The sequence below is a fragment of the Clinocottus analis genome, unplaced genomic scaffold, assembly GCF_023055335.1.
Source record: "Clinocottus analis isolate CAN_PGR_092001 unplaced genomic scaffold, fCliAna1.0.p SCAF_17, whole genome shotgun sequence".
Lineage (NCBI taxonomy): Eukaryota > Metazoa > Chordata > Actinopteri > Perciformes > Cottidae > Clinocottus > Clinocottus analis.
In genome coordinates, this window is record NW_027175898.1 from 17,756,079 (window position 1) to 17,769,037 (window position 12,959).

Below are 12,959 nucleotides of genomic sequence, written 5' to 3' on the forward strand. Positions count from 1 at the left end.
TGTGTGTGTGTGTGTACAGGTGCGTCTGGAGGGGCTGACGGGTCACGTCCAGTTTGACGAGCGAGGACATCGAACCAACTACAGCCTGAGTGTGATGGAGCTGAGCCACAGCGGAGCCAGAGAGGTCTGCAGCTGGTTGAGTCTGGAGGAGGGGGGCTAGGGGGGGCTAGGGGGGGCTAGGGGGGGCTAAGGGGGGCTAAGGGGGGCTAGGGGGGGTTAGGGGGGGGCTAAGGGGGGCTAGGGGGGGCTAGGGGGGGTAAGAGGGGGTTAAGAGGGGGTTGGTCTGCAGGTTTTCAGCAGCATCAGCACCTTCAATAAGGAGCTCCCTCTCCTCTGATGAGAGGAATTAGCTGCTGCACTAGTTTCTCGTTTCTAGTTTCTAGTTTCTAGTTTCTAGTTTCTAGTTTCTCGTTTCTAGTTTCTAGTTTCTAGTTTCTAGTTTCTAGTTTCTCGTTTCTAGTTTCTCGTTCGGGTGTAAAGCTGCAGACGCTCTGAAGAAGTACTGTGAAATATGAAGTATTCAAAGCTAAAGTACTTTTTTCTGCAGCCAGAATGATCTCAGTGTTACAAGATCACATATTATAATTAGATTGTTTCAGTAATATTTTAGTTAAATACAGTAAATTAAACTGAGCATGCAGTAAAAAGTACAATATGTAAAGATGTAGTGCAGGAGAAGAGTGAAGTACAAGTACCTCAGCATTGCGTATAAGTACAGTACTTGAGTAACTGTCGCTCTTCAGGCCCGTTCTGCTCACGACCTTTTGGCTGGTTAAAGGTCATGACCCGAAAAGACAGCGTCACACCCGTTCATGGGATGTGAGCGCAGCATGCCGGTTTCCTCTTAAAGAGACAGTGCGCTGTGTGGGAAGTGTTTTCCTGTTTCCTCTTAAAGAGACAGTGCGCTGTGTGGGAAGTGTTTTCCTGTTTCCTCTTAAAGAGACAGTGCGCTGTGTGGGAAGTGTTTTCCTGTTTCCTCTTAAAGAGACAGTGCGCTGTGTGGGAAGTGTTTTCCTGCGTGTGGTCTGATCAACGGGTTTTCATGCTGACCGTCTGTGTTCGTAACGTTTTCTAAGAATATTGGAAACATCGTAAGAAGACGCAACAATACCGGTGCCATTCAAACCAGAAACACAGCGAGAGGACACCATTTTAAATCCTCCTCGCCGTTCCTTTAAGGACTCTTTGATGAGTGTAGCCCCGCCCCCTGTGTGTCCAGATCGGCTACTGGAACGAGATGAGAGGCTTCGTGAGCACGGCCGTCTACAAGCCGGCGCAGGAGGAGTTCCACGGGCTGCAGAACCGAACCTACGTGGTCACCACCATCCTGGTAAGAGCCCGCCCCCTTTGTTCTTCCTAATGCAGCGACTCTGGCTCAGGAAAGGTACGAGACATTAGCTAGCTTATTTAGTGGTTGATTTGGTAACAAGAACAGAATACTGTGGGCTGTAACCTACGCCAAAGCAACGGTGAAAACCTCTTGACATGCACACACTCTGCCTCGGTCACAGACCAGCCAACGTGAACTAGCTAACGTGAACTAGCCAACGTGAACTAGCTAACGTGAACTAGCCAACGTGAACTAGCTAACGTGAACTAGCCAACGTGAACTAGCCAACGTGAACTAGCCAACGTGACCTAGCCAACGTGAACTAGCTAACGTGAACTAGCTAACGTGAACTAGCCAACGTGACCTAGCCAACGTGAACCAGCTAATGTGAACTAGCCAACGTGACCTAGCCAACGTGAACTAGCTAATGTGAACTAGCCAACGTGACCTAGCCAACGTGAACTAGCTAACATGAACTAGCTAACGTGAACTAGCCAACGTGACCTAGCTAATGTGACCTAGCCAACGTGACCTAGCCAACGTGAACTAGCTAATGTGAACTAGCTAATGTAAACTAGCTTACGTGACCTAGCCAACGTGAACTAGCCAACGTGACCTAGCCAACGTGAACTAGCTAACGTGAACTAGCCAACGTGAACTAGACAATGTGAACACGCTAACAGCCCCTGCGTTCCCGCACAGGAAGCCCCCTACATGATGCTGAAGAAGAACCACGAGCAGTTCGAGGGCAACGAGCGGTTCGAGGGCTACTGCGCCGAGCTGGCGGCGGAGATCGCCAAGCACGTGGGCTTCGTGTACCGGCTGGAGCTGGTGGGCGACGGCAAGTACGGAGCCAGAGACGCCGACTCCAAGATGTGGAACGGCATGGTGGGAGAACTGGTGTACGGGGTGAGTGGGACCAACCAGTGGGACCCAGCAGGGTTCCTACGCTCATGGAATTTAAAACGGTTAACGCATTTCCATGACTTTTACAAAAACTTTTGGGGTTTTATTTTTTTCATAAAGTCCCAAAGTTGTGTAAAAGTGGTGTAAATGTGTTATATTCATGTGTTCATGACGTTCATTCAGTTATAAATAATGAATCTGCTTTTAAAAGAAAGAGGCTCAAAATGTCAGCAGCATACATACAGGCATCTATATAAATGTTTATTCTTTTAATCAAACTATTGTCTCTCATTCATTTGAGTCATTTAAGGTTTACTGTATACTTTGAATCCTCATTGTTAGTTTAAATACTACATTTTATCACTTTGTACTGTTTACACACACATTTCATACAATGCTTGCTCATGAACATCTGGTTAAAAGTCATGGAAAAGCCATGAAAATGCAGAGGTGCATGGCTGGTGTCTCTCCATGGTGACCTCTGCATTTTCATAGCTTTTCACTATTTCAAAGCCCTGGAAATTTGGTTTAAAGTCTTAAAAATGTTGCTAAAAGTCATGAACATTTGGGTAAAAGTCAACGTCACCATGGAGAGACACCAGCCATGCACCTCACATTAGCATCTGATCATAGTCATAATCTCTTATCCTGTGGTGGCAGAAGGCAGATGTGGCCGTGGCCCCGCTCACCATCACCCTGGTGAGGGAGCAGGTGATCGACTTCACCAAACCCTTCATGTCTCTGGGCATCTCCATCATGATCAAGAAGCCCACCAAGTCCAAGCCCGGCGTCTTCTCCTTCCTGGACCCGCTGGCCTACGAGATCTGGATGTGCATCGTGTTCGCCTACATCGGGGTCAGCGTGGTGCTGTTCCTGGTGAGGCCGTGTACTTGTACTGCTGCTGTGTACTTGTACAGCTCGAGTACACAGAGAATAGGAGGAGGAGTCTGCCATCAACGGCCAAATCTTCTTCTCTTCCATCCACTTAGCACCTTGTGTACTTGCACTACCTGCAGCTGATAATACTGGTGTACTTGTACTACCTGTCCCAGGTGAGTCGGTTCAGTCCATATGAATGGGGCGGTGACGACTCTGATGATGAAGATGAAGCTCCGCCCTCCTCTTCCTCTCGTCGTGTTCTGCCGACTTCCTCTGAGCGGGATCCGTCTCCAGGTATCTTCCTCTTCCTCATGCACCTCCCTGGTGTTCCCGTGTGAAGCTCAGTGACTCGGTGGTGAAGGTGATGAAGGTGATGATGATGTTCACCGTGGTGTTCCTCAGGGTTCCCTCAGGAGAACCAGCAGAAGGATCCTCCAGAACACAGCAATGACTTTGGCATCTTCAACTCTCTGTGGTTCTCTCTGGGAGCCTTCATGCAGCAGGGCTGCGACATCTCACCCAGGTATGACATCACCTGTGTTCATGATGACATCACCTGTGTTCATGATGACATCACCACCTGATGCTAAGCTAAGCTCATCTTGGCACACAATCACTGTCTTCACAAACACAGTAAGACGCAAAGACAAAAACCATCAGAGATACACACACCGTGTTAATAGACATGTTGCACACACACACACACACACACACACACAAACACACACACAAATGATCCTGTGTGACATGCTGCCGGGTCAGCTGTATGTTACAGCTGTGTGAACGCCTGAGGCTGTTTCTATTCTAGTGTGTGTGTGTGTGTGTGTGTGTGTGTGTGTGTGTGTGTGTGTGTGTGTGTGTGTGTGTGTGTGTGTGTGTGTGTGTGTGTGTGAGAGAGAGAGAGAGAGAGAGAGAGAGAGAGAGAACAGTATCAGTGTTTGAGTGAGCAAAGGCGTCTAATCTCTTGTGACAGCATGAATAACATAATTAAATAATAATAAATGTTTAATCACATGACCTCCTCCTACAGGTCTCTGTCAGGCCGCATAGTGGGAGGAGTCTGGTGGTTCTTCACCCTCATCATCATCTCCTCCTACACGGCTAACCTGGCGGCGTTCCTTACGGTGGAGCGCATGGTGTCGCCCATCGAGGGCTCGGAGGACCTGGCCAAGCAGACGGAGATCGCCTACGGGACTCTGGACGGGGGCTCCACCAAGGAGTTCTTCAGGGTGAGGGGTCCGCCGCCGAGGCTCCGCCCACAAGCAGGCGTCACAACCCTCCCCTCCCCCATCTACCCCGCAGGGTTTTTATGCTGGAAAACCTGGAAAAGTCATTTTAAAATGTTCATTTCCAGGCCTGGATAAGTCCTTGAAAAGAAGGTCATGAGTGAAAAGTCGTGGAAATTTGTTTTGAAGTCGTTGATATTTAGTGAAAAGTCACAGAAATTTAGTGAAAAGTGAAAAATTTGGTGAAAAGTCATAAATTTGGTGAAAAGTCATACATTTAGTGAAAAGTCCAAAAATTTGGTGAAAAGTCATAAATGTGGTGAAAAGTCATACATTTAGTGAAAAGTCATAAATTCAGTGAAAAGTCATAAATTTGGTGAAAAGACATAAATTCAGTGAAAAGTCATGAATTCAGTGAAAAGTCATAAATTCAGTGAAAAGTCATAAAATCAGTGAAAACTCATAAATTTAGTGAAAAGTCATAAATTTGGTCAAAAGTCATAAATTCAGTGAAAAGTCATAAATTTGATGAAAAGTCATAAATTTAGTGAAAAGTCATAAATTTGGTGAAAAGTCATAAATTTAATGAAAAGTCATGAATTTGATGAAAAGTCATAAATTTAGTGAAAAGTCATAGATTTAGTGAAAAGTCATAAATTTAGTGAAAAGTCATAAATTCAGTGAAAAGTCATAAATTCAGTGAAAAGTCATGAATTTGGTGAAAAGTCAAGAATTTGGCAAAAAGTCACAAATTTGGTGAAAAGTCATAAATTTGGTGAAAAGTCATAAATTCGGTGAAAAGTCATGAATTCAGTGAAAAGTAAAAAATTTAGTGAAAAGTCATGAATTTAGTGAAAAGTCACAAATTTGGTGAAAAGTCACGAATTTTGCAAAAAGTCACAAATTTGGTGAAAAGTCATAAATTTGGCGAAAAGACATAAATTCAGTGAAAATTCATGAATTTAGTGAAAAGTCATAAATTTTGCAAAAAGTCACAAATTTGGTGAAAAGTCATAAATTTGGTCAAAAGTCATAAATTTGGTGAAAAGTCATCAATTTAGTGAAAAGTCATAAATTTGGTGAAAAGTCATTAATTTGGTGAAAAGTCAAAAATTTAGTGAAAAGTCATTAATTTGGTGAAAAGTCATGAATTCAGTGAAAAGTCAAAAATTTGGCGAAAAGTCACAAATTTGGTGAAAAGTCACAAATTTGGCGAAAAGTCACAAATTTGGTGAAAAGACATAAATTCAGTGAAAAGTCATGAATTTAGTGAAAAGTCATACATTTGGTCAAAAGTCATTAATTTGGTCAAAAGTCATAAATGTGGTGAAAAGTCATACATTTAGTGAAAAGTCATAAATTCAGTGAAAAGTCATAAATTTGATGAAAAGTCATAAATTTAGTGAAAAGTCATAAATTTAGTGAAAAGTCATGAATTTAGTGAAAAGTCACAAATTTGGTGAAAAGTCACGAATTTGGTGAAAAGTCATAAATTTGGCGAAAAGACATAAATTCAGTGAAAATTCATGAATTTAGTGAAAAGTCATAAATTTTGCAAAAAGTCATAAATGTGGTGAAAAGTCATACATTTAGTGAAAAGTCATAAATTCAGTGAAAAGTCATAAATTTGGTGAAAAGACATAAATTCAGTGAAAAGTCATGAATTCAGTGAAAAGTCATAAATTCAGTGAAAAGTCATAAAATCAGTGAAAACTCATAAATTTAGTGAAAACTCATAAATTTGGTCAAAAGTCATAAATTCAGTGAAAAGTCATAAATTTGATGAAAAGTCATAAATTTAGTGAAAAGTCATAAATTTGGTGAAAAGTCATAAATTTAGAGAAAAGTCATGAATTTGATGAAAAGTCATAAATTTAGTGAAAAGTCATAGATTTAGTGAAAAGTCATAAATTTAGTGAAAAGTCATAAATTCAGTGAAAAGTCATAAATTCAGTGAAAAGTCATGAATTTGGTGAAAAGTCAAGAATTTGGCAAAAAGTCACAAATTTGGTGAAAAGTCATAAATTTGGTGAAAAGTCATAAATTCGGTGAAAAGTCATGAATTCAGTGAAAAGTAAAAAAATTGGTGAAAAGTCATAAATTCAGTGAAAAGTCATGAATTTAGTGAAAAGTCATAAATTTTGCAAAAAGTCACAAATTTGGTGAAAAGTCATAAATTTGGCGAAAAGACATAAATTCAGTGAAAATTCATGAATTTAGTGAAAAGTCATAAATTTTGCAAAAAGTCACAAATTTGGTGAAAAGTCATAAATTTGGCGAAAAGTCATAAATTTGGTCAAAAGTCATAAATTTGGTGAAAAGTCATCAATTTTAGTGAAAAGTCATAAATTTGGTGAAAAGTCATTAATTTGGTGAAAAGTCAAAAATTTAGTGAAAAGTCATTAATTTGGTGAAAAGTCATGAATTCAGTGAAAAGTCAAAAATTTGGCGAAAAGTCACAAATTTGGTGAAAAGTCACAAATTTGGCGAAAAGTCACAAATTTGGTGAAAAGACATAAATTCAGTGAAAAGTCATGAATTTAGTGAAAAGTCATACATTTGGTCAAAAGTCATTAATTTGGTCAAAAGTCATAAATGTGGTGAAAAGTCATACATTTAGTGAAAAGTCATAAATTCAGTGAAAAGTCATAAATTTGATGAAAAGTCATAAATTTAGTGAAAAGTCATAAATTTAGTGAAAAGTCATGAATTTAGTGAAAAGTCACAAATTTGGTGAAAAGTCATAAATTTGGCGAAAAGACATAAATTTAGTGAAAATTCATGAATTTAGTGAAAAGTCATAAATTTTGCAAAAAGTCATAAATTTGGCGAAAAGTCACAAATTTGGTCAAAAGTCATTAATTTGGTGAAAAGTCATAAATTTGGTCAAAAGTCATACATTTGGTGAAAAGTCAAAAATTTAGTGAAAAGTCATGAATTTAGTGAAAAGTCACAAATTTGGTGAAAAGTCACGAATTTGGTGAAAAGTCATAAATTTGGCGAAAAGACATAAATTCAGTGAAAATTCATGAATTTAGTGAAAAGTCATAAATTTTGCAAAAAGTCATACATTTGGTGAAAAGTCAAAAATTTAGTGAAAAGTCATTAATTTGGTGAAAAGTCACAAATTTGGTGAAAAGTCATAAATTTGGTGAAGTCACAAATTTGGTGAAACGTTAATTTGGTGGAGTCATAGAAATGCAGAGGTCAGCATGAGTTTGGACCCTTCCCCTGCAGACTGGAGTCTTTATCACCTTCACCTTCCATCTGCTTCCTCTCCCTTAGAGGTCAAAGATCGCCGTCTTTGAGAAGATGTGGTCCTACATGCGGAGCGCGGACCCCACGGTGTTTGTGAAGAGCACCCCCGAGGGCGTGACGCGCGTCCGCAAGTCCAAGGGGAAGTACGCCTACCTGCTGGAGTCCTCCATGAACGAGTACATCGAGCAGAGGAAGCCCTGCGACACCATGAAAGTAGGAGGCAACCTGGACTCCAAGGGCTACGGGGTGGCCACGCCCAAAGGGTCGCCGCTCAGGTAGCTTCCTGTTGTTGTTGTTGTTGTTGTTGTTGTTGTTAACAACAAACGGACCAAAGGAAATGGACTGAATGTTGTTTCATGACATGAATCAGTTCTCTGCAGAGGTTTGGAAGTAGAGGTTTGGATTTGGCAGTAGAATGTCACCAATATATGTAAATCATATACACACATATACATATATATATAGTTAGCTAGATAGTTTATATATTAGGCGTGATTATACAAAAATATTTGTTGTTTATGTATTTAATTTAATATTTAATGATGAGATGCATTCAGAGACCAGCAGAGACCTGGACTGACCTCTGCAGAGCTGTCTGTTAACCTGTCTGTCTGTTAACCTGTCTGTATCTCTGTCTGTTTGTCGGTTAACCTGTCTGTCTGCCCTCTCTCTCTCTCTCTCTCTCTCTCTCTCTCTCTCTCTCTCTCTCTCTCTCTCTCTCTTTGTTTGTCTTTGTTCATGTGTTTCAGTCGGCCCGTCTGTCTGTTGTCATGTCTGTGATGCCTGTCTGTCTGTTGTCATGTCTGTGATGCCTGTATGTCTGTTGTCATGTCTGTGATGCCTGTATGTCTGTTGTCATGTCTGTGATGCCTGTCTGTCTGTTGTCATGTCTGTGATGCCTGTCTGTCTGTTGTCATGTCTGTGATGCCTGTCTCACTGCCATCACCACATCACTGACCTGTCTGTCCGTCTCTCCGTCTGCACTTCTGCTGTCAGATAAAAGCTTTAATGAAAACACTGCAGATCTCCGGCTGCTGGCCTCTGATTGGCTGAAGGAAGGACCCAATGAGAGCCTCAGGCTCCATGAAGGAATGAAGTGTGCTCTATGAAGGAATGAAGTGTGCTCTATGAAGGAATGAAGTGTGCTCCATGAAGGAATGAAGTGTGCTCAATGAAGGAATGAAGTGTGCTCTATGAAGGAATGAAGTGTGCTCTATGAAGGAATGAAGTGTGCTCTATGAAGGAATGAAGTGTGCTCCATGAAGGAATGAAGTGTGCTACATAAAGGAATGAAGTGTGCTCTATGAAGGAATGAAGTGTGCTCTATGAAGGAATGAAGTGTGCTCCATGAAGGAATGAAGTGTGCTACATGAAGGAATGAAGTGTGCTCCATGAAGGAATGAAGTGTGCTCTATGAAGGAATGAAGTGTGCTCTATGAAGGAATGAAGTGTGCTACATAAAGGAATGAAGTGTGCTCTATGAAGGAATGAAGTGTGCTCTATGAAGGAATGAAGTGTGCTCCATGAACGAATGAAGTGTGCTACATGAAGGAATGAAGTGTGCTCCATGAAGGAATGAAGTGTGCTCCATGAAGGAATGAAGTGTTTAACATCTTTAAAGAAGGAGGACGATCTCTTCAGCTCAGAATCGTCTTCATGGAGTTCCTCTAGACTGGAGTTTGTCTTTCCTCTGGCAGCATTGAAAGTCTCTTCCATTCCTTTCGTTATCAGATGTCTCATTCTCATTCTTTCTGCTACACGTCAGCTGTTCCAGCCGACCCAGAGTCGCTACATCAGATTAGCGCTCTCCGGGCGTCTTCCTGTGTCCCCAAATGACAAAACAAAAGCTTTGTCAGTAAAATGGTTTTATCTTTCGTGAAATCAAATTAATAAGCGAGAAACTTGTGAAAAGAGAACAAGACAACACGGTTGTGTTAAAGCCCTTGAATGCTGAGCATGCTGGGTAATAAGCTGCCTCTGGGTCTCGGCTAACGGCTGATAGCATCACGTTTCCTCTGACTGCAGCTCTGGATCTCTGTGCTCACCGGACCATTCAGAGAGTTATTGTTCCAAAATTCCATAATGTATTGATCTAAACTCCAGATAGACTTCTGGATTCATGAACATCGTCACATTGTTGGTTTTATGCCCGACTGTTATTTTGAAACTCTTCCTTAAAGAATGTACCGCGCTGTCATCGCATTGAGGTAATGTATTTAAAATGTCATAATAAAAACTTATTTCACAAGACAATTTGGAAAAAAAATGAAGCTAAGATATCCACAAGGTTAGCGGTTCGATTCCCTCTGCTCCCATAAAAACATGCCCTTGGTGGTTCAATCGTCATACATGTGAAATAAAGTTTAATCTTAAAAATAAGAGCCTCTAAGGTGGAAAAGTCATGGACATGTGGTTTAAAGTTTTATGCCCCGAAGATTAAAGTCATGAATAAGAAGAACCTCGAGATGGAAAAGGATGTTTTTAGTTGACGTCTCACGTGGGTTTTAAAGTTTTAAAGCCTCCAGTTTCCGCTGTCGCCATCTTGTTTTTTTGGAACTATGGAACAGGAAGTGAACAGACACTGACACGCTCTGGTGTCGACCTGTCAATCACCTTTTAGCCCCGCCCTAAAGCATCCCCTGCTTCATGGTCTGTTTGATATTCTATTCGGTCAAACATTTGAACACACGCCACATTTTTAAGTAGGTAAAATTTCGACAAATTAAGTTGATATTTACTAAAGTAGTTGGATTCACGTAATCTGGACTACTTCCTGTGATACTCTAATTCTTGAAGTAAGTCTCACTTTGGAACATAACTCCATCTCATAGTTCTTGTCGTCGTGTCTGTGCTGGTGGGCAAATGTTTCATGTTTCTTGACATCGTCATCATCGTCTTCATCATAGAGGACCTCTGTCGCTCTGATCATCACAGGTCTGTGAAGGGGAACAACAGGCCACGACTCCTCCCCTTTGTCTTCATGTCCAAGCCTTTGACTGTTGTTCCTCTTTTATCGATCAGGTCATGAATGCAAGTCGGTTGTCAGTAACGGGATTTATTCGCTGTCTTTCTCCCCGGGCCATATTAAAGTGTTGTTTCCTTCACTGGAAGCTTTGGGCCAGAGGTCATTGGGCCAGAGGTCATTGGGCCAGAGGTCACGCCAACGACGAGTTTGATCCTAAGCCAGTGCTGAAGAGTTGAACGTGAATCAGTCTTTTAACTTGATATCTTTCAACTTCACACAGTAAGTCCAGAGTCCAGGTGACAGTTGTTATTTCTGGCTCTTCAAGAAAGAACCGGTCTTCAACATCTTGTTGGCTTACTGGTGAGAGCACAAAGTAAGTCTTGAAGGTGCTTTTTGTTCACTGTTTTCTGGCTATGTGAGTCAGCGAGTGCTTCAACAGAGGGGAACAACATTTTAAGGTCTGGGTTGAAAGCGGCGAGGTGGTCCTGAAGAAGCCTCCGTGTGATGATAGTAACGTGTCTGAGTCGATGTAATGATTAACACCGAGTCCTTCTATCCCTCATTGCTATCATCCCCGTAGAAACCCGGTAAACTTGGCAGTATTAAAACTGAACGAGCAGGGCCTGTTGGACAAATTGAAAAACAGATGGTGGTATGACAAGGGAGAGTGCGGCACCGGAGGAGGGGACTCCAAGGTCAGAGCACCGTAACCCCCAAAGGGTAACGACAGGCAACGGCTCACCGGGGTAACCGGCAACCACCCACGGCTTCAACTCCAAGCCTGAAACACTCGGGATCGGACCCGCTGTGGTTGCACCTCTGGACCGGGAGGCGGTTGGATCCAACAACCTGCTGATCCAGGGGGATATTTCACAACAACACAGCTAGAATGAAGTGTAACCTTGAAACAGATGACGCAGTTTCATCCAGGTTTAATATATTAATTCATGATTTTCATGATCCTGATTTTCTTTCGACCAGTAGGTGCCGCTGTGACTATTTGAACATACATATGCATAATGGTTCTCTATATGAAGTGTATACCTTCGTCCTCGAACAAAATTTAAGTCGAGCGCATAAAGGTTCTAAGAGGAGTTAGCAGAAGTAGAAACGCTGAAAACGGCGAAAAACAACAACAATGTCCAAATTACTGTAGCGCCCCCTAATTTTTAAATTACACGATATTTGTTGGGCATGTTACATGATGCAATGTGCACATATCCTGCAAATTTGGAGTAATTTGTCCAAATTATTTTGAGATTATGAGCATTGAAAAACAAGATAGGCTCCTAGGAGGTTAATTGGTCGATAACTCCTCAATGCAATTATATATTAAAACTATTTTAATTAGGGTTTGATGATACATCTCCAACCCTGATGCGCAGCAAGTTTGGTTTGAATCGGACCAAGCGTGTAGGAGGAAATTGCAAGAATGTGTTTTTCACAAAAATGGTGGAAAATCTAAGTAGGCAGAGTTTATGGTCTGAGAGGCTTTTTGTAGAGCAGGTAGAGATAGACATGTGTAAATAGTTCAATCAGACATTCTACGTCAATCGCCCAGACCCTGATGATAAAAACCAGAACAATATTCAGTGACGCTTTGACCCTAAAAACAATCTAAAGTGCCGGTTTCACCAAGTTAGTGCAATTAGTAAAAGCAGCTCTTCTGGCTTTAAATAGACAAGATTGACTCACAAACCAATCGTGCAGAATAGTTTCTTAATTTAGTCAGTTCCAGGTCGGAAAGACAAGCTAGCGGAGAACAGCGGGGTTCTGAGGGTTCTTGTGAAATACGCCTCTGATCCGGTTCCTCCTGGACCTTCATCCTGGTTCCTCCACAGCAGCAGAACGTCACACAGACGTTCTCTGGGTTCTAACCCCAAACGATCCCGCAGTGTTGCCAGCTCTTTGCCGGTTACCCAAAGTGATATAGTAATACACATCTCTCAGGAGGGAGCCGGGCCGAGCCAGATGGAGTATTAACGCATATCACTTTGACGTCGCTGACATGATTGTGTTGTTTGTTTCTCTGCACCGAAGATAGAAAGGCAGCTGAACAGTAACAATAACATAAGATAACATGGAGGTGCATAATGTTATTTATGTTATTCCCCCCCCCCCCCCCCTTCCTCCCATGGGTCTTTGAAGGATCCCAGTAAACCTAGCGGTTCTGAAGCTCAATGAACAAGCCGTCTTAGACAAGTTGAAAAACAAGTGGTGGTATGACAAGGGGGAGTGTGGACACAAGGACTCCGGCAGAAAGGTCAGTTCTTGAGGTTGCTCGGCCCCGAGGTCATGTGTTGCCCCCCCCCTCCCCCACCCCCCCACACACTCACCCCCCCACCCCCCCACCCCAGACCTCAGCAGGTACACTCTCAAAAGAAAAACAATTGTT

General features: G+C 42.0%; 1 protein-coding gene across 4 annotated transcripts in view; it reads left to right on the forward strand.

The window, feature by feature from the left end:
- The window catches only part of LOC137787448 (glutamate receptor 1-like), a 32,472-nt gene that overhangs the window by 12,558 nt on the left and 6,955 nt on the right, over positions 1 to 12,959 (forward strand). Inside the window, exons 9-18 of one of the 4 annotated variants that reach the window (XM_068579887.1) lie at positions 20 to 124; positions 1,220 to 1,330; positions 2,033 to 2,239; positions 2,897 to 3,112; positions 3,289 to 3,409; positions 3,518 to 3,638; positions 4,146 to 4,344; positions 7,627 to 7,874; positions 11,145 to 11,284; positions 12,713 to 12,795. In XM_068579887.1, the coding sequence (XP_068435988.1) occupies positions 20 to 124; positions 1,220 to 1,330; positions 2,033 to 2,239; positions 2,897 to 3,112; positions 3,289 to 3,409; positions 3,518 to 3,638; positions 4,146 to 4,344; positions 7,627 to 7,874; positions 11,145 to 11,274 (1,458 nt within the window). In that variant the 3' untranslated portion in view covers positions 11,275 to 11,284; positions 12,713 to 12,795. Of the gene's footprint in view, positions 1 to 19; positions 125 to 1,219; positions 1,331 to 2,032; positions 2,240 to 2,896; positions 3,113 to 3,288; positions 3,410 to 3,517; positions 3,639 to 4,145; positions 4,345 to 7,626; positions 7,875 to 8,348; positions 8,584 to 11,144; positions 11,285 to 12,712; positions 12,828 to 12,959 lie in introns of those variants that run through there. The other 3 variants (XM_068579885.1, XM_068579886.1, XM_068579888.1) reach the window with 3 other exon arrangements.